The sequence below is a fragment of the Aspergillus ruber genome (assembly GCF_000600275.1).
Source record: "Aspergillus ruber CBS 135680 unplaced genomic scaffold scaffold00011, whole genome shotgun sequence".
Lineage (NCBI taxonomy): Eukaryota > Fungi > Ascomycota > Eurotiomycetes > Eurotiales > Aspergillaceae > Aspergillus > Aspergillus ruber.
The window spans coordinates 230,813-250,257 of NW_024467307.1; the positions used below are offsets into that span (position 1 = coordinate 230,813).

The following is a 19,445-nucleotide window of genomic DNA, read 5'->3' on the forward strand; positions in this document are numbered from 1 at the left end:
AATCGCAAATATACTCCGTAGAGAGTAATAAAAAGGCATCCCCAATGCGGCATCCCGGCCCTCGCGTGGGTGACCCACAGACCACGCGTTGGATTGCGGGGTAAATGGTCTGTGCAAGATGTATGCATTGTCAGGATTGTGTACTCAACAATAACACAGTAATACTCATCAAGGGCAAGATGGCCGAGCGGTCCAAGGCGTCAGGTTAAGGTTACCTTAACACATAACTTCCTGTGAAGTTTCCTGATCTCCGACAGGGGGCGTGGGTTCGAATCCCACTCTTGTCATTTTTTGCTTTTTGTTTGTCTCTTTTTTTTCTTTCTTTCTTTTGGGAGTGCTATTCGATTGGGTAACGAGCTACAATAGCTACTTTCGCTTATACACACTCAACATGTCCGTACCCTGTCCAGCTTCGTGTGTGCGTTCGGGCTGCACATACAAGATCCGGTTGAAAGATCCTTCTCCTTCTTTTCCGATGCTTGTTGTATCGTCGATGTCGATCCCATCACCTCCCTTCGCCAATAGATTCCAATGAACACCGTTCAAACCCCACGGTGGGCCGGGGAGTGTGCGATCCTTGTACATTGGGAACTCGAGACAGGTGAGGAGGCCGTCCTTTTGGAGGAGCGATGCCATCCGGGAAGCCCAATTTCTGCGCATTGTGGGGTGCAGAGCGCAGAGGAACTATCATACTATGGTTAGTTGGTCTACTCTCTCATTGGGGAAGAGGTGGGGAGCATACGGTATAATCATAAACAATGTCAAACTTCCCACCAGCATCCTTCTCCCATTCGGGCGCAAAGAAATTGCCCTCTAGGAACTTCACACTCCCTCGGGACTGACTCTTGCTGTCATGGTTAAGACCGAAATTAGCAGCACCGGGATTCTGTAACTCTTTCGACGCAAATGCCTCCGCCGCCGCAACGCCCGTCGCGGAGATGTCAAGGCCGTATGCGTCGAATCCATGTAAAGCCAACATGATCACATCATAGCCGCGTCCGCATCCCTACCCATGCATCAGAATACTTCATTCATGCTTTAAAGACTAGAAACAGGGGATAGATACCGGAACAAGAACCCTCCTTCGCCGCCCATCAGCAGCAAATGGTTGGAACATCTCACCCGGCTTCTGATACTTCTCAACTATATCAACCAGGGCTGGAGAGGTCTTTCCTCTATCCCAGAGGTCGGACTTTCCCACATCCCATATTTTGGACCAACTTATGCCGTGGGCTTCCGGGGCTCTGTGGATATATATACAACATATCAACTGTGGTCCAAGGGAAGAGTGATGACGGGTGAGAGGTTTACGCACCGTCCCTCAAATTGGCCTACTATCCAGCTTTTTTCCGGGGACTGGACTGCGGGATCTGTCATTTTGGATCTGGATTGGAGATGAGCCCAGAGCTTCGGTGCCGGATGTCGGATGTCATGGCGTGGGGTATCACGTGATCGGTGGTGTCATTTTGAGACGGTAAAATGAAATCAATTGATATGTTATGTATAAGGATTATGAGGATCTAACTGAGAGTAGGACTTTGTACTCAAATTGCCATTTACGTGACCTTTGTTGTGTAAAACGAGATGATAAACATGGCACATGCAGACCCGGACAACCAGCCAATGACAGTGCATTCTCAGCACATACCACCAGCAGGCAGCACGTTTTCTCACTATTAATTGGCCGCCCTACAGCCCTACGTCGTTAACTATCGCGATCTACGAAAGATTCAGCAGTCCTAATTGGCCCCGGTACGGCGAGCCGTGCCAGAAGCGCTCACAGACGTGACACAACCAGCAGTTAATGTGACCAGGTTGCAGAAAGGTCCACATTGGTTGCTGTCGGAGTCATTATCATGTCGAATCCGAGATGGATGTTAAGCGCGCAGGTGTCGCAAGACCCGACTAGCAGGGATTCTATCTCGGGTGCACTCAAAGCAAGTCAAGCTTTGTGATGGACTGCCAGGCTGTCACACAAGGCACCAGAATTATCCTGCGCTCGATGATCGTGGTTAAATAGAACCCTACACCATGCCAACCCTCCCGTTTCTCGGCACCAGCATATCCTAACAAACCCGGGCTTACCAAAATGGGTCTCGTGAAAGTCCTCCTCAAAGCAATCCTCATTCCCCTCGCCCTATTCGCCCTCATAATCGGTATCGCGATCTACATGTTCATACGCCATCGAAACCGCAAGAAGGAAGACAAAGCACTCGAGAGTTCCCAATACGGGTTCCAACCACCTCAAATCCAACAATGGGGGACTGGGCCGCAGCCGTCGTCGCCGTTTGTTCCAGTTCAGAAGCCGGAGGCTGTGGTGTATCCGGTGCAGTATCCGGCGGCGGTAACGCAATATTCGGCTGATGCAGGGAGACAGGTCTGATTATTGATTTGGAAAACAGTTAAGGTTGGTTATGGCTTTGCGATGGTGTTCTGTTGGAGAAGTATGCTAATTCTCTTTGATTTTAGCAATGGCATTTCTTTATTCGAACGGTTTTTGTTATTCAGCCATTTATTTTTGTTTTCGTCGACGACAATTTAAGTCTAGCGACATACACTATTCTACGACAATAATTGAAATACAAAAAAAAAAAAAAAAAACAGCCCCCGTGTAGAAAAAAGCCGTGCGATATAATTAGACACGTCCAAATATATCAACCAATCACAACACAGGAATAAATAAGGTTGTGGGTCAGGCAAAATGGCAGGACGCCCCAGTGCCTTGCTGCCTCAGGCAGGTACACCTGTTCGTCTTACAAGGCAGTCTTTTGTTTCAGGAGAGTCTGATCGATGCGGATCTTGGGGATCCCGAGCCTCAACCAAGGCCAACTTTATATCTAATTATATCCATATTCATGGCTGCACAGCCTGGAATAGAAGTGACAGTCGGCTATGTTGGATTTCGCTATGCAGGTACACAATGGTTGGGATTTCGGTAATAGTGCAGAATTGTTTGTGATGAGCTACTGTAAGGTCTCTTAGAATAGTGCTCATTTTGGTGTTTGACACATCTCACATAATAACTGAATACTGAGTTCTCCATCTTCGCCAATGCTGACCGCATTGACATCTCGTATCCTTAGCAGCAACCCTTCTTGTACAACTCAGATACCAAGAACAATATGCGATAGATCCCAGTTCGCTTCCCAATACGAATGCAACTAAAGAGCAATATTGCAATATTTAGCGAAAAATCCGTATTCGGAATACTGTTATTGGACCCTATGCCCTGGACCCTGCCTAGGGCGGTGTGGTAAGCCTTACCGACAATAGCAAACCGATATCGACAACGCACTCAATACGATATCTTTCTTTATTCATGTGGGGAATTTAGCCATGAGAGCCTCAAGAAATATGCGACCGTCGGGTACTGGTCCCATTTTGGCGGATTGGGCTCATACGGGTGCTGCTAGTGGTGGATGTTGCTAGCGTGGGCTGTGCTTGGCCCCCAGAGGCTGCGATGCGATGGGCCATAACCCTGAGTGTCAGCACAAGCAAAGAACAACACCTGCATGAACAGGGTCAGCCTCAGCAGTTTGTATAGTAGTCGGCCTTGTTGGTTCATTACAAAATCGCAATGGCTATAAGTATGGCTCGAGTCCTGCAAGGAGGACATTCTATTCAGCAGACAAACACAACAACGATACTTTAACATCAGAAAATTATAACCTATCCTCCTTATTACTTCAATTGTTTACTAGTTCAGCTTGGAATAACGGTCCAAATGCTTTCTCTCTCCGCCTATCTCCTGCCTCTGGCAATCCTCTGCCAATGGGCCATGGCCCTCCCTCCCGCTGTGCAGATTTCCCCCAATCTTAAAGTCGGGAACCTGGCCTCAGTATTTGACCACACTGATGCGTACCCCATGCCTAACGCCGGCAATATCTCAGCTCACGACCCCAACATCCTCGAGCACGACAACACCTTCTACATGTTCAAGGGCGGCGTGCATATCCCCTACTTCAAGGCCACCGACTTGAGCGGTCCATGGGAAGAAGTTGGAACCGTCCTGTCCAAGGACAGCATTATTCCCGATCGCCCGAACGCAACTCGCCCCTGGGCTCCAACAACTGTCGAATACAAGGGCAAGTTCTACTGCTTCTACTCGGTCAGTCAGGCTGGAAGCCGGAAGAGTGCTATTGGTGTTGCGTCAACTGAGGACATTGCTAAGGGTTCCTGGACGGACCATGGCAGTCTGATCGTGACTGGAAATGACAACCAGGGGTCGCCGTACAATCTGACCAACGCGATTGACCCATCCTTTGTTGTCGACCAGAAGACTAAGACCCCGTACTTGAACTATGGCAGCTACTGGCACAACCTCTGGCAGGTTGAGTTGGAGGACGACCTGCTGTCCGTCAAGCACAACACGAACACGACTATCGAGGTTACCCAGAAGAAGGGAAAGAACAACAAGAACGACAAGAGTGACAACAAGAAGAATCAGGTCCAGGGGATCGAGAACCTCAAGGCCACACAGCTCACCTTTATGCCGAACCGCGAAAACAGACCCGAGGAAGGATCCTGGATGAGCTTCCACGACGGCTACTACTACATGTGGTTTAGCCAGGGCAAATGCTGCGACTTTGAGAATGGATTCCCCAAGAAGGGCGATGAGTACCATATCCGTGTCGGACGCTCCAAGAACATCAGCGGACCCTTCAAGGATAAGGATGGCAATGACCTTCGCAACGGCGGTGGCACCACTGTCTACGCTTCCAACCATGGTCTTACCTATGCTCCTGGTGGTCTGGGTGTTCTCCCTGGTAATGACCAGCGCCGCGACGTCCTCTACTACCACTTCTGTAAGTTGACCCGTTTACAAAGATCATGGGGTACAGATGCTAACATTTACTCCAGTGGACACCAGGGTTGGCTTCAAGCACGCTCAAGCTCAGCTTGGCTGGAACTACCTCGAGTACGACAACGGATGGCCCGTTGCCAGCAAGAATGGCAATAACGACAAGAAGAGTGGCAACAAGCAAGCTACTGCTACGGCTATTACGGCTACGGCTAAGGCTACACAGACAAATGGCTCTTCCAAGGAGACAGTCGCGCCGAAAAAAAACTCTCAGTAATTTTTTCGGTGTTGATGTTGATGGTTTGGACTTGATTTTTGTTGCATAGCATTGCATAGCGTTGATTTTATTTGGTCTGGTCTGGTTTGGTTTTGTATTTTAGCGTTGCATAGCTTTTTGGATTCCCCATGGTGTTACGGATGGATTTTGGTGCAATTTATTTCATTTTCACATATACCATATTGTTATGTATTCTGAATGGTAGTTACAGCCTCATCCGATGTATAGTAAATTGGCCGATAATCAGACCACGCTGGCATTGCAGCCTCACAACACATTCGGCGCACACTCTGCTTTCTACACTTGAGCCTCGGTGCTTTGTCCTGTGTCTTTTAAGATTCTCAGACGTTATCGTCACAGATATGAATATGCCAATGATCCACATATGGTCCGTATAATCCGTAGTCTGTCATGCATGATCTGTACCCATAGCCCATGTATATTGTGTAATTTTTTGCAATGCAACTGGAAAAGATAAACCTTTATCAACATGAAAAAGATATCGCAGGGTACAATTGTCTGGAGCATGACGCGTTAACCCTAGGAAGTATTCCGTCTGGACATCTTGAAACCACATGTGATCCCAACAAATCAACCCAGTTGCCTACAGCCATATGACAAAAGCCCATGACTCAAGTAAAGCTGTCAACCTGTTCATGCAGCAGTAAATCATTATTGGTCTTATAGTAGCACTGTGAAATAGCACGTGACTTCTCATAAATGATCATGTGACTAACTCTATTTTTGAGCCTCGCAAGCCTTTCCCATTTGGGCAACCATGATATGATCCCGCGGATCGGCTCCGAAAAAAGTTGAAGTCATTCTTGAACCGGAGCGAATCTGACGGAAAAGGCGAATGAATAATGAGTTTGCAGCAAATGCCGAATCACTACGCTAACAGATCAGAAACAGTATGCAGTTCGCTAACGTCATATGTGCCTAACTGTGTTCGCTATGTGCTGGTGGCCGAGGCGTTTCAATTCAAAGTTTGGATGCCTGTTTCTCGGGTCTGGCTTTGACTGGTCCATGGGTGTTTCTCGTTCCCCAACATTGTTGGGTCAGGGGGATGTTATTCGTGTTTGGGGTGAGGACGATCTGCATGGTGTCTGGAGAGGGAACTAGTTGTGCGTTGGTTAAAGAGTCTGGAGGCGTGCGAGATGCTTGATTTGGGTATAGTCAGGCACTATATTTTTTTTTTTTTCTTTCTCAGTTTTTCCTTCACATGCGTTTGGGAGGTCCGAAACTGGGGCCGGTATGAGGATATATTTAAAGCCTGGACTTGACCTCACTTCGCTCCTCCACTCTCCTATGATAGTTCGCTTGCACACCGGAGATAACACCACATACCGGACATTGATATAAGCAAGGACCACTCCACCATGGAGGCAAAACGCAACCCCAAAGACTCGATGAAATCGACCTGGCGCCGCACCGATCGTGGCGACTGGACCATATTCCACTGGTTCTACGAAGTACTGGGCATCCACCCAACAGCCCTTGACAAGGAAGTACCTGTTCACTCCAAGCAAGACAAAGTGCCTCACGTCCGCGACTGGAAACTCCACCGCTGGGTCCTTGTCCACTCGTTCATCCCGCTGGCCATCCACCATGCATACGTCAAACTCACGGGCAACAATCTGGGCCCGATCGCCGCGTTTATCTTCTACATGCTCGCGTTCAAGTTAACCGCCATCCACGAGATGCAAGTGCTCCGCCGCCTGGGACATATCTATGGCTTCCTGGATGGGGATAAGCATGAACGTGATGGTGTGCCGGACGTCGGCGTGGCAAAGGTTGTGCATTCGCTCGTCTCAACGGCTACCTTCCGTCCCATGATGTCTGTCTTCCTCAGCTACCGCACCAGCCTGACTCCAGACACTATCAGCTGGTTCTGGCTCCCGCTCGAGATCGGCCTCTATGGCATCATCCTCGACTTCTGGTTCTACTGGTACCACCGCTTGATGCATGACGTGAACGGCCTCTGGCAGTACCACCGCACGCACCACCTCACCAAGCATCCCAACCCGCTTCTCACCCTCTACGCAGACCACGAACAGGAGTTCTTCGACATCGCCGGTATCCCGCTGATGACATACTTCACTCTCAAGGCCGTGGGCCTGCCCATGGGTTTCTACGAGTGGTGGTTCTGCCATATGTATGTCATGTTTGCCGAGCTCGCTGGGCACAGTGGTCTTCGTCTACATGCTATCCCGCCGTCAACACTTTCGTGGTTCCTGAAGCTTTTCGACGCCGAATTGGTCATTGAGGACCACGATATTCACCACCGAAAAGGATGGAGGAAGAGCCATAACTATGGCAAGCAGACGAGGCTTTGGGATCGCATCTTCGGGACTTGTGCTGATCGAGTTGAGTGCAATGATGACAACATTGATTATGTGAATATGGTTGATATGCCACTGATTTGAGTGACGTTCGTTGTTTTTTATGTGATTCTTTTCTTTTTCTTTTTCTGACCTTATCTGGTTGGTTCTAATGAGGCACGAGAATATGAACCATGATGCGAGTGGGTTGTTCTGTATTCAGAAGTTCTTGCAAGTCTTGCTTCCGGAGGTTGCAGGGACCCATTTGTTTGTACATACCACATTTAGAATGTTGATACCGAGTTTTTGATTTTGAATAAAAGATCTTCTTGCCGAACTTTTATCGTCCTACTCCTACTAGGCCTTAAGTTTGCCTTGCTAGTTCTACAGTAGTAATAAAACCAAAGTATTATAACCGAAGAATTGTATCTCCTCTCAAACTGCAGAGACCAAGAGAGAAAAGACACGCATGCACAGACAAGCATTCCATGTATAAAAACCGATCAATCAAGCCATTACTCAATAACAAAAAAGGCCCTGTTCCTCCAACTTCATCACCCCCGCCTTCCTGTCCTGGCCCATAGCCCATCTCTGGATGCCATCGAACTCGCAGGGCTCGGTTTGTTTCACCAGCCCGTTCTGCCAGTTATTGAACACAGTCCACAGTTTGTCGGTCCTTTTGGTACTGGTGTCCTTGGGATGGCCGCAGCACATGTAGGATATGCCGGTGAAGCACCTTGATTGAAATACCTTGAATATGTCAGTAGGAGTTCGATCAGATAAGTTAGGGATGGGAGGGGAGGGTGCTCACAGCTTGTCATTCGTGACATCATAGCGCAGACAATTCAAATCCTGATTATACAAGACGATGTTCATCTGTCCTAGTTTCCTATCATCTTGGTTAGCCACACACACAACATCACCCACCAAAACCCTCTCCCTGGAATAGACCAACATAGTCAAGAACATACCCAAGCTGCACCCTAATACTCACAACCTGCCCATCCGACAACCCCCGCTGAATCTCACCCACATTTCTTCCCCCCCTCCCCGGAATCCTATCCGTAACCGGCACACACACCCTTCCCTCAGGATACGGGGACTCCGCTCCTGCACTGACAGTAACATGCGTGATATACCGTGGTCCATGTCCAAGTAAGCTAAGGTAACAGATACCCTTGATTTCGTCGAGGAAGTCTTCGTCGGTTATATTTTTGTGGTTTGAGGGGTCGTGAATATAGATGGGTGAAGGGTTTAGGCTAATATTTGTTATTAATGTGATTTTTAAAAACACACAGGGAAGGGAGACGGGGGGCTTGCTCGTAGCGAATCTTGATCATAATTGGATTTGAAGTCTCTATATCGTGCGCTAGAGTTAGGGCATGGCATTGGGCGAGCTGCGGGTTTATGACTTCGTTTAGTTGCTCTTCGACGATATAGCGTTTGTTTCCGGTAGTGATGACTTTGTCGGCGAATTTCGTGTAGCAATTGAAGGTAAACATTCTGTATTTGCTTTCGGATAAACAAAGTATGAGTATGTATTTGAAATAGATATGTGATAAGTGTAGATGCTTGCAGGTAGATGAAAGAGAAAGAGGAACGTGTCTGCGAGTGTGATTATAGACTATCCGACAGGCACCATTGAGGGCAGCTTAAGGTATGTTGCCTTTTATCTAGCACTATTCATGACGTCTCGAATCTCGCCGCTGGAGGAAGCCCAATTGAAGAAATAAACAGCAATCCCCGAATATTACAACACAAAATAGCACACTGATGCCTCGACTGGTTTACAACAACATGCCCAGCTGGTCCTTCTAACTTTACAGAAAGCATCCTGACCGTCAGCAACAGGTGTTTAAAGAGCTAGAGAATTGCTGAGCGAATACCCAAACCCTGTCATAAATGAGCACTATACAGTGGTTAATGCCCTGGATATCTATACCAACAGATTAGGCTTCATTTGATCCTGTTACGAGTGGTCTCTCCGTCAGAATAATCTGCTATATTTGCTGATTTGGATTCAATTTGTCTATAATTCAGTCTCTATCTAGGAGGACCTAGTGCCAGGGAACTGCCATTCCTGGATCAACCTCCATATCCTTATTCCCTTTCTCCCCTTTGCACACCTCCCCCGTATTCTCCGCAGTCTCCATTCTCTTACTTGTCTCCTTCCTCTCCGTCTCATACTTATCGGCATAGGTGAATATAATCACATGAACAAATGAGTATGACAACAGAGGTATTTGCTTCAGGGGCTAGTATATGATTGAAACGATTATGGTCTGCTGGATTTGATGAGTTCGATGGGTGAATACTATCAATACAGATAACTTTTGTGGGGGTACGGTTGTCTGGGGTATGGTTAATATCTGGGAGAATAGATATCATTCATTTGGGAGTCTCATAATGATAATCGGTAGCTTTTGTTGCTCAGATAAAATCCTCTACTGCTATTGTGGCGGAGTGATACTGCTGGGACCTGTCCCGATGAGGGATTTATCTGATCCAACCTCGATAATCTGCATGAGTCTATTCTAACTTGACATAAAGAAACCGTTACCTCAACCTAAAGCTAACCTCAATATAATTCGCCAAAAATACCTCCTACCACTACATCTCATAAATCCCATCATGTATGCTCCTTTTCCATCTCCAACCTCAACCCGACGTACTATACCTCAGTATGCCCCTTTGGCAAAGGGGACACGAACATACATTCATAAAAGCTCACTATACCTATATAATTACCTGGATTTTTCTAGCATCAATTCTTCTCTACTTTTTTGGCGGGATAACCTACACCGATGCCCTCCTTCTCGCCTCCGGTGCAGCCACGCAGAGCGGGCAGAACCCGGTTGATCTAAACCGGCTAGGTACCTGCCAGCAGGTGTTATTATGGATGGTGGCAATGGTCACGAATGTGGTTTTCGTTAACTCGTTAATTGTGTTGGTGCGGTTGTCGTGGTTTCGAGGGAGATTGAAGACTGTGGCTGGGGAGGCTAAGGCTGCTGTCCGGGGGAGGGATACGGAACGGTATAGAGGGCACGGAACGATGACAAGGAGTCCTACTCCAGACGGAAGGAATGCAATACAAGAGACGTATGCACGTGGCGATGAAAGTGAGCCCCAACCGATCAACCATATTGCCGCCAACTCTGCAGGACCGCGTATTACCTTCGATGTCGCGGCATCTCAGCGACAGCAGCTGCATCAGAAAGCCATTTCTTCTTTGCCGCCGTTTATGTGGCATCCATCCATTTCCAGTTATTCGGACTGGGACGAGACGCAGAAAGATGAACTTGGTGGGACTGAGTATCGGGCTTTGAAGACGTTATTTTTCATCCTGCTCGGATACTTTGTCACCTTCCACGTTCTTGGGGCTGTTTCGCTACTATTTGTGATTCTATACCATCCTGAGTATGGCCATGTCGTTGATGACATCGGGGCCCCCAAGGCCTGGTGGTCGATTTTCACGGCGAGTTCCGCTTTTAATGATGTAGGATTCACACTGACACCGAACTCGATGGCGTCGTTCAATAAAGTACCACATCTTCTTTTGGTGATGACCTTTCTGATTGTTATCGGGAATACGGGGTTCCCGTGCATGTTGCGGTTGATCATCTGGATGCTTGGGAAGATCACCGACGAGGCGAGTCGACGGCGCGAAGAGTTGGAGTTTCTTCTCAGACACCCCCGGAGATGCTTTACGCTTTTGTTCCCTGGCCCAGATACATGGAGGCTGTTAGGGGTTCTATTGGTGCTGAACGCCGTTGACCTAGCTATCTTTCTTCTCCTGGATGTAAGTCCCCAGTACCAATGGTCTCATGACCACGACCTAACCCACTAGAAGCAACCGTCCTATACCCTCCACGACGACAAGGGCTACATATGGCTCATCAACGGGCTATTCCAGGTCGCATCTACACGAACAGCAGGATTTACAACAAGCTCACTCGCAGACCTCCATCCAGCAGTACAGATTTCCTTCGTGGTCATGATGTACATCTCCGCGTTCCCAACCACAATCGCCATGCGCAAGACAAATGCCTACGAGGAGAAGAGCCTGGCTATCTACTCTGACGCGGAATCTGTCTTGACTGATAGCGATCAAGGAACGCAAACTAGACGGAACGACCTCTGGTATCATATCCAGAAACAGTTGAGTTTTGATCTGTGGTATATTGCCTTGGGGATGTTCCTTATTGCGCTTGCGGAAAGTGATCGCTTCCCATTATTCTCGGTTTTGTTCGAAGTGGTCTCTGCGTACGGCACCGTGGGTTTGTCACTGGGATACGCCTGGACAGAGTCGAGTCTATGCTCGCAGTTTCGGGATGTCTCAAAGCTGGTGATTCTGGCTATGCAGGTTCGTGGAAGACATCGGGGACTTCCGTATACGCTGGATCATGCTGTTCTGTTGCCGTATGAATTGCACCAGGACGAGGGTGGGGATGAAGACGAGGAAGGAGATGGATCAGGATGGAGGAGATGGATTCGTCGACGGAGGTCAGATCTGAGTAGCCTTTTGTCAGTTACAGATACAGAAGAGAACGAACGAGAGCCACTTCTGGGTTGACATAATACTATTGTTTGGTCGTTGGTGGATTTGGAAACATGCCGAGGTACATCCCAACAGGGCAATATCAGTCGACAGCCAGGGAACGGCGGCCATCATCCGTCGCTCCGACTATCGCCGTGAACCTGATGAGCTCAATGAATAACCAGAAACTAATTGCCGTCGGCCAAGCATGACGAACAGCCGAGGAATCAAGTGCCAGTCATCAGTAACCACACATGACTAACTTCCCCAGATCGTGACGTCACGGCATCAAACCTGTACTTATGGTCAGTACACTTTGTACGAGGTGGAAGTAAACTCAAGGTTAGACATATGAAATCTCAAGTCGGACATGACACCGCACACATGGATGGAACAAGAGATAAGCATAACAAAGACAGATATCTCCGCGCATCGCCGGCACTTTTGTCATGAGCACAGACGACTGTACAGCCTGGAAAGAGTCAATCTGACAGTGCGGCTCATGCAGCATGTATATACAGTTACACCCCACCCGTACTCGTATACTCTGTCCAGAATAGACAACAACAATTCATCTGCCTACAAACGTGGCTTGGAGTGATTGGCATGCATAGCACAGCAGTAAACACGGTTGATACCAGGCAACATTATCTGTTTCTACAGTGATTATTATTTTTTTGCCTTGGCAATTTCATGAGATCATACACAGCCGTTTCTTGTCAGTCTGGCAGTATTCAGATGGAACCGAGAACGGGTCTGTATCAGAACCAGAGCCAGTCCGGTGGAACTGTCATTTAAGCGAAGCCACAGGGCGGTGCACGTTATGACAATGACTAAGGCCAAGAATAAGCCTGTGCATAAAGTGCATAACAAGTAGATCAAGGGTGCTTGGCGTTGATCCAGCCAAGCATAGATAATCTGCAAAACGCGTTGGCTGTGAGTAATCTGCTGTCTGCCTTGCTGGCTTGCCCTTACAAGGAGAAGTATCGTGACAGGAGGACTGTCTAAGTGAAGAATGTCTAATTCTACGATTCGTACTCGTACGGATACAAACAGAGTAGGGTGCATACTTCCGATCCGGGCGGAGGTAGCAAATCTCCGCGGCATCGGGATCGGAGGGTTCATTCGTGCCCGAAGGGGAAACTTGCCAGGCAGCTAGCGGTGGCTTGGCGCTGACAGATTTAGCATTTATAATGGTGATTCCTAAGCCGGATTGATTTTTAATAATATTGCGAAATGAAATGAGGATGTATTCTAATCTTTATACTCTCTACAGAATATCATCTTTACAATTCTACAGAGTACTAGAATAATGTAGACTCTAGATTACCAATAGTACTGATAGCGGTGAGCCGAACATCCGGCGGATCAGCTGCAGGGCTGGCTTGGCGTATAGAATTGCTGTATTGGTAATACACACAGCGAGGCGGTGAACGGACCAATTGCACTCCGAGAGCGCGAAAGAGGCTCGGGCAGCTGGGCAGCCCGTTGGTCCGTTGACCGTGTACAGTAATATTACCGGGTGAATACGGTCGGGATCCGATCGCCGATATGCCTGCAAGAGGAAATGAGGAAATAATAAAAAAAAAAAACTTTCAGCCTAGTAATAATCTTGTAATAATCTTGGGAGGAATCTTATGGATCAGATTTGGGATATTAAAACAAGCGGTCGCCCTTTCTTTTTTTCTTTTCCCTCCGTACATTAACATACAAGTACTCTGCATACATACCTTGCCAACATCATCCTTGCTGCATCCAGCTATCACGTCTATCGCAACCAACTGACTCACCGCCCTACCTTATTGCCTGTGATTGGCCGCTGCAACCTGAGTCACCAACACGCCTTCGCCTGGCTGGGTCGATCCCACTTGAGCTCATAACCTCATAAGCACCTCAATGCCCGCCATGTCCTCGCTCTCTCCCTCTTCCTCCTCTTCGTCTCTTGACTCTCTCGGCTCATTTAACGCTTCGTCTTACCTCTCTTCTCTTGCTCGAAGGCGCCAACAGAAGAAAATGAGCATCACTCAGACATACTACCTCGCTCACACCGCCCGTAGGAAGCTTACTCGTGAGGCTTCCCGGGCGGACCACGACCTGCGACTGCTCGTTGGGCACGCCAATCTCCTCGATTCATTGATGTTGGATCTCGCCGATGCCGAACAAGAACAGGAACGCTGGTTCAATCAGACAGTCAATGGCGTGTCCAAGTCGTCGCCATCGCCGTCGTCGCCGCTCGCCGATACAAGACACATTCAATGGGCAGATGCTATCGTGGAGGACCCGGAGGATGATTGGGATCCTGAGGATCTGTCCGACGTGGACTCGGATCTCAGTGATGATTCCGATTTTGACGAGGATGATTTCGCAGAGGAACGCTTTGCGGTTACAACGCCTATCCGGCGACCGACTCAACCACCCGTTCCTTTCGTGACTGAACGCGAAGTCCCTGGTGACTATGACGATGGGTACTCCGACTCTGACTCTGAATTCGAATACGATGACACGGAGGACCTGGAGCATCTCACATTGACACGGTCGCCGTCGCGGCAATCACCACCACCTGATCTCTCCTCAGACTCCGATGAGGAGTCTGAAGACGATACCATGCCGCCCTCTCCTCCTCAACAAACACTCGACACATTCGCGGATGACGAAAAGCATCCGCAGTCGTCTGCCATTCCTCTCGACGCAGACCAAGGTCTGTTCGATCAGAGATACTACGCTGCGTCCCAGTCGCAGGGTGCGATTATCGAAGCTTACTGAGCTTCCCATTTACCACTTATATACGCGTTTGCATTTGGATTTGATGATTTATGATTTGCATGGTTGTACATTTGATCGTGATACCCTAGTTTTTAGCGCTTTGCATATGGTCTGGACTTGGATATATAGTATATTGACTATTGCCTCAATAAAAATTGACTCATCTCTACATACTTTTCCCTTGTAGCCCGGATATAGCGGATCGCCTTATTCTCGGCACACTCTCGGTCCCGTAGTACTGTAAGCTTTAACCAAACTCATATCAGAAGCCTATTCCCGCTCGTCTTTGATTCTCCCGTCTACCGAATCTGCCGAATCACCTTGCTGATCACCATCCACATGCCGCCGAAAAAGCCCGTGCTCTTCCCCATAACCCGCTGCACTCCGGACCCAGGAGATGGTATATCCGGATGATCGGCTCCTGTTGAATAACGTGCGCGCAGTTCTCTGGGACCATAGACGGTGTTTTGGACTCGGGTATCGGGGATTGTAGGGATGATAGGAGGGGCCGGTTGGTTCCGCGGATGAGAGACGGAGTCTACTTCTTGAACAATAGTTCTGATTACACGGTGGGTGCTGCAGTGAGTCTGTGGTCATAGCCGTTAGCCGCGGGAGAGGGCGGGCGTACAATACTCCATCGATACCCTTCCGGATCCCTTCCCCAGGCAATATGGCCATTCCCCTACCTTGATATCCCTCGTTCTTCTTCTTCAACTACATCACCAAGCTGAGAATTCCTCCCGCAACTCCACAAGGTTGGGTTTCCCGTCGTCAGAGGGATTGTTTAAATTCGATCTCCATTATGTTCGTTAGAGCGCGGGCTATCAGCCGGTCTAAGGAATGGGGAGAGTTGCAAAACAGGACTGTTCGGCCAAGCAAGCCTTTTCGTTCGTTGATATTCTGGGGTTACTTTGGTTGACGTAGGAGTATGGTGGTCGTGTTACATCATGTTGACGAGATTTCTTATCATGGTTATTGTTATTGTTATCGTTATCGTTATCGATCTATCGATCTTGCTTGAAATTGAATGTTGCTAAGAACTCATACTCACTGAATATACAAGCACAATTAGGGCTACATCCCAATGCAAACAAAACGAAATAAATCAAACAAATCCCATTATCCCACATTCTTTTTACCACCAAACCCCCGTATCCCCACCTCGCACTGCGGTGTCCCTTTCCTCCCACTCCGCACAGAGTGCAGAGTACAAACAACGAAACCCCCACTTGTGATGACTCGCGAAGATCTCTGTAGGCCAAAGCACACCGCCCATAACATGGCCCTGTACGTGTCAGGCGCACAATCTTTATTCCCGGGCGACACGACACGCAGACAGCCACCGCATGTCAAGTCTAGAACAACGCACATCCATTCTGGACACCGACAAATCGTGCATATTTTAACCTTGTAAACCCGACTTGTTTCGCCCTGCCAGTGCTTAAAAACGATTAATGGGCAGAGATCTGAGCATGTGGGGACTTGCTGATGATGTGATTTGATATGATATGATAACGATAAGCTTAGGTTGGGGTTGGCGGTGAAGAGGTACTTTCTGATCGTTTTGTAAGGTATGTATGGTAATACGGACGGTAAGATGATCTTCTCCACTGATGAAGAATTTGCACATTAGCGTTGAGGCGGAGTAGGTTATGTGCAAGTATAATGCCGATGTGCCGATTTTCTGTATGGCGTGCAGAATTTTTTTTTTATTATTATTATGGCTGAGTAGGTTTGTTGGGCTCGGAGGGTCTTGAATGACTCAATCGTTAATGTCCGGATTCCGGAGTTAAGTGTGCGAGTACGAGTAGAGGGCCAATGACTGAAGAGGGAAAAATGAGTCTTCCTGACTCATTAAAGTTATTAACTTGTTGACAGGTCCACTTCTGCCCTACAGTCTCGGGCATGCTTAGCATAGCATATTTGATGCACAGTGCTGTGCTTGGTACTCCGTGCAGAGTATACTATGCACAAGTCGACACAGTCTGATATTGAGCACAGAAAACCACGGATACCCGGGTACTGTCCATCACGGGTACATCCTATAAATTGTTTATTTTCTAGCCGTGACTTCCTCGGTTCTCGGATTCTTGAATGGCTTTAACTCGGAACGGAAGACTTTGGTCCTATGTCCGGAGATGACATTAATAATTGAGCCGTTCATGCCGAAGCGTCCGATCCACGGATCACAGCCGTCAGGCCGTGTTGCAGACCAGATTGAGTACTGTGTCCGTCCTGCGTAGGTTTGGGCCGTCACAACAAGATACCATAATGGTGTTAGCCCTAGCAGTCCATTCAGGAATAAAAAGTGCATCACATTATGCACACACACGCATAACTTGAGCAATTCTATATCCTGACGGAAAAACAATTCCGCGGCGGTCTGCACACCTACCCAATCAGGAAAGCATGACTCTCGTCACCGCCTTAGTAGCTGCCCCTCCTCCACCGATCATCTCCATCCCCTCTTGCATCATATCTCTTCCACCGTCTGTCTGTCTCCTCATTTCGATTCATCCATCTCTATCTGTATTAACCCTGCTCTGTCAGTTACTCACTGTATTGACATCCGTCGACGAAGACGTCTGGCGCAAACAATGAGATCTGCGTCTTGCGGATCGCATCATCCTTGGGTCTCGAGCGTTTACAGCGGCGTAGCTGATTAGGTTGCGATCATCAATCATCAGACATCAGACATCTTTGATACTATCACATCCATCTGAGCAGACGCGTCACAGCAGACTGAACCGATAAACTACGCTCCACCTCACTCCACCATGTCGAGGGTCTCGTCACCAAGGGGATCATTCGAATCCGATAATGACGCGTCTCGGCCCAACAAACGCATCTCGTACGCCGACGAAGCACCGCGCAGAAAGTCAATCCAGTTCAGCTTTGGAGGAGGGTTCGAGAATCGCCATCATCGTCGGTCGTCGAGTGACAAGGGGCCGGGCGAGAAGAGTTTGAAGCGTTCGCATATTGAGTTCCAGGATAGGGAGAGAGAGAAGGAGAGGGAGAGGGAGCAGAAGCAGAGTGTTATCCCGCCAAGTGCTAGTCGTGGGCCTTCGCCTCCGCCGCCAAAGTATGTCGTTGCCTGCTGTATTGAGGACGACTGGGGCTGACGATGATAGTACATACGAACGAGGTGTTTCATTTGACACGTTTGATAACCCCGATGCGGCGGATTTCTCGTTGACATTGAATTACAAGCACAAAGGTTACCAGTGCACTCGACGGAGTAGGACCTTTCTCTGCGGGACAGATCAAAACGAATACTCCGACTTTGCACTCGAGTGGCTTATTGATGAACTTGTGGACGATGGGGATGAAATTGTTTGTCTTCGAGCCGTGGAGAACGCAAGTGATGCGGGCATGGAGCCTGGTAGGTACCGAAAGGAAGCAGAGAAATTGTTTGAACAAGTGATCCAGAAGAACAGTCAGGATGAAAAAGCCATCAGCCTGGTCTTGGAATTGGCTGTCGGGAAAGTGCAGGATATCATCCAACGCATGGTGAGTCTTGCTCATTCCCACCCCACTCATTCCCCAATATGCTTACGGTTGATAGATTCGAATCTATGAACCTGCCGTCCTTATCGTCGGTACACGTGGTCGAAACCTCAGCGGCATGCAGAGTCTGCTGCCTGGCTCGGTCTCCAAGTACTGTTTACAGCAATCCCCGATCCCCGTCATCGTGGTCCGTCCATCAACCAAACGCGAGAAGAAGAAAAAGAAGCGATTGGCCGATCCTTCCCGTCGCAGCTATAACCATATCCTGGAATTAAGCGAGCGTCGAGGCAGCCATATTTTCGATCCCAGCTCTAGCACCGATAGTAGCGTGGCTAGGCTTCCAGACGAGGAGGCAGCAGTTGCCAAAGCTCTTGGGCTGCCGGCAGCATATGCGAATTCACGGGGTTCACTTTCCTCTGGCAGGAGCAGCGTGGATGACCTGATCTCTCCCATGCTTGAGGTGACTATGAAAAGCTCTAGCGGTGAGAGCTTGGAGTGCTCAGGGCATGAGAAGTTTGAAGATGCACGGCAGTCACAAAAATTGGAAGATGATGAGACCGCACCAGTTGATGGTGATTCTACTTCTGCCTTCACCGAACGAGGCAGTGCCCTGTCCCCTACGACTACGGATGTTGATTCTGGACCGGTGTCAGAGACGACCGACAAGCCAAGCAATATCCAGGTGGTCATCACTGATGGTACTGAAACAAAGTGATGAATGAGGCGATGCTTTCTGTTGCCCGGAATATGATTGGCGTTTTCTTCATGGCGTTTTCGAAGTCATTTGGTTTCTCTATTTGTAAAGGCGCATATGCTGCTGACGACGCTGTGCAGCCGGCATGGTGTTAGAAGGTGTGTAGCATGGCATATTACTTTTTGTGTTAACGTTAGTGGTGACGGCCGCATATGAGCATATTCTGATACTCCAATAATTCTGACGGGAATGTAATAGGCAATGCACTGAGACGTACTGCGTATAACGTGTTTCCTATCAGCTAATAGTAAACGCATCAGGCCATTGTTCCTGATTCCCCCCACGGATTTGACCAATGGCAGTCCTCGCATCCTAACGAAACATTAATAGTGTAGTATAATTTCCGACGTCCAAAGTTATCTCTGACGGATCATTGCCTACTGCAGATAACCTCCCCGAGGGACCACCTTTATCTGATCGGAATGTCCCGGTTGTACGCTGTGGCTGGCAATTAAGTCCGAGGGCTGCCTGCCAAATCTGGATCC

The 19,445-nt window shown here is 48.5% G+C and overlaps 8 protein-coding genes and 1 non-coding gene across 9 annotated transcripts; 7 read left to right on the forward strand and 2 right to left on the reverse strand.

The window, feature by feature from the left end:
• The first annotated feature begins 173 nt into the window (after positions 1 to 173).
• On the forward strand, positions 174 to 287 carry EURHEDRAFT_t68. The gene has a single exon. It is a non-coding gene; the product is annotated as a tRNA-Leu (tRNA).
• EURHEDRAFT_411880 (S-adenosyl-L-methionine-dependent methyltransferase) lies at positions 275 to 1,490 on the reverse strand. The gene is made up of 4 exons (XM_040781759.1): positions 1,316 to 1,490; positions 1,067 to 1,244; positions 743 to 1,006; positions 275 to 684 (listed from the first exon to the last, which is right to left on the reverse strand). The coding sequence occupies exons 1-4, from the start codon at positions 1,375 to 1,377 to the stop codon at positions 367 to 369; spliced, it is 822 nt and encodes a 273-aa protein (XP_040639291.1). The 5' UTR covers positions 1,378 to 1,490; the 3' UTR covers positions 275 to 366.
• Positions 1,491 to 1,927: 437 nt separating this feature from the next.
• On the forward strand, positions 1,928 to 2,569 carry EURHEDRAFT_411882 (uncharacterized protein). Its single transcript, XM_040781760.1, has 2 exons — positions 1,928 to 2,407; positions 2,470 to 2,569. Exon 1 carries the CDS (start codon positions 2,090 to 2,092, stop codon positions 2,381 to 2,383), a length of 294 nt encoding a protein of 97 aa, XP_040639292.1. The 5' UTR covers positions 1,928 to 2,089; the 3' UTR covers positions 2,384 to 2,407; positions 2,470 to 2,569.
• A 1,067-nt stretch (positions 2,570 to 3,636) lies between these two features.
• On the forward strand, positions 3,637 to 5,232 carry EURHEDRAFT_386014 (arabinan endo-1,5-alpha-L-arabinosidase). Its single transcript, XM_040779666.1, has 2 exons — positions 3,637 to 4,805; positions 4,861 to 5,232. Exons 1-2 carry the CDS (start codon positions 3,725 to 3,727, stop codon positions 5,076 to 5,078), a joined length of 1,299 nt encoding a protein of 432 aa, XP_040639293.1. The 5' UTR covers positions 3,637 to 3,724; the 3' UTR covers positions 5,079 to 5,232.
• Positions 5,233 to 6,457: 1,225 nt separating this feature from the next.
• EURHEDRAFT_515018 (sterol desaturase family protein) lies at positions 6,458 to 7,504 on the forward strand (the record flags this gene model as incomplete). The annotated part of the gene is made up of 1 exon (XM_040786331.1): positions 6,458 to 7,504. One exon carries the CDS (start codon positions 6,458 to 6,460, stop codon positions 7,502 to 7,504), a length of 1,047 nt encoding a protein of 348 aa, XP_040639294.1.
• A 702-nt stretch (positions 7,505 to 8,206) lies between these two features.
• Positions 8,207 to 8,901, reverse strand: EURHEDRAFT_377185 (uncharacterized protein; the record flags this gene model as incomplete). The annotated part of the gene is made up of 3 exons (XM_040778938.1): positions 8,207 to 8,288; positions 8,371 to 8,658; positions 8,696 to 8,901. The coding sequence occupies 3 exons, from the start codon at positions 8,899 to 8,901 to the stop codon at positions 8,207 to 8,209; spliced, it is 576 nt and encodes a 191-aa protein (XP_040639295.1).
• A 1,181-nt stretch (positions 8,902 to 10,082) lies between these two features.
• EURHEDRAFT_454926 (potassium transporter) lies at positions 10,083 to 11,972 on the forward strand (the record flags this gene model as incomplete). Its single annotated transcript, XM_040784236.1, has 2 exons — positions 10,083 to 11,198; positions 11,250 to 11,972. 2 exons carry the CDS (start codon positions 10,083 to 10,085, stop codon positions 11,970 to 11,972), a joined length of 1,839 nt encoding a protein of 612 aa, XP_040639296.1.
• Positions 11,973 to 13,577: 1,605 nt separating this feature from the next.
• On the forward strand, positions 13,578 to 14,869 carry EURHEDRAFT_411889 (uncharacterized protein). The gene has a single exon (XM_040781761.1). The coding sequence runs from the start codon at positions 13,833 to 13,835 to the stop codon at positions 14,697 to 14,699; it is 867 nt and encodes a 288-aa protein (XP_040639297.1). The 5' UTR covers positions 13,578 to 13,832; the 3' UTR covers positions 14,700 to 14,869.
• A 2,161-nt stretch (positions 14,870 to 17,030) lies between these two features.
• On the forward strand, positions 17,031 to 19,220 carry EURHEDRAFT_411890 (universal stress protein). The gene is made up of 3 exons (XM_040781762.1): positions 17,031 to 17,781; positions 17,831 to 18,209; positions 18,265 to 19,220. The coding sequence occupies exons 1-3, from the start codon at positions 17,477 to 17,479 to the stop codon at positions 18,919 to 18,921; spliced, it is 1,341 nt and encodes a 446-aa protein (XP_040639298.1). The 5' UTR covers positions 17,031 to 17,476; the 3' UTR covers positions 18,922 to 19,220.
• The last annotated feature ends 225 nt before the right edge of the window (positions 19,221 to 19,445 follow it).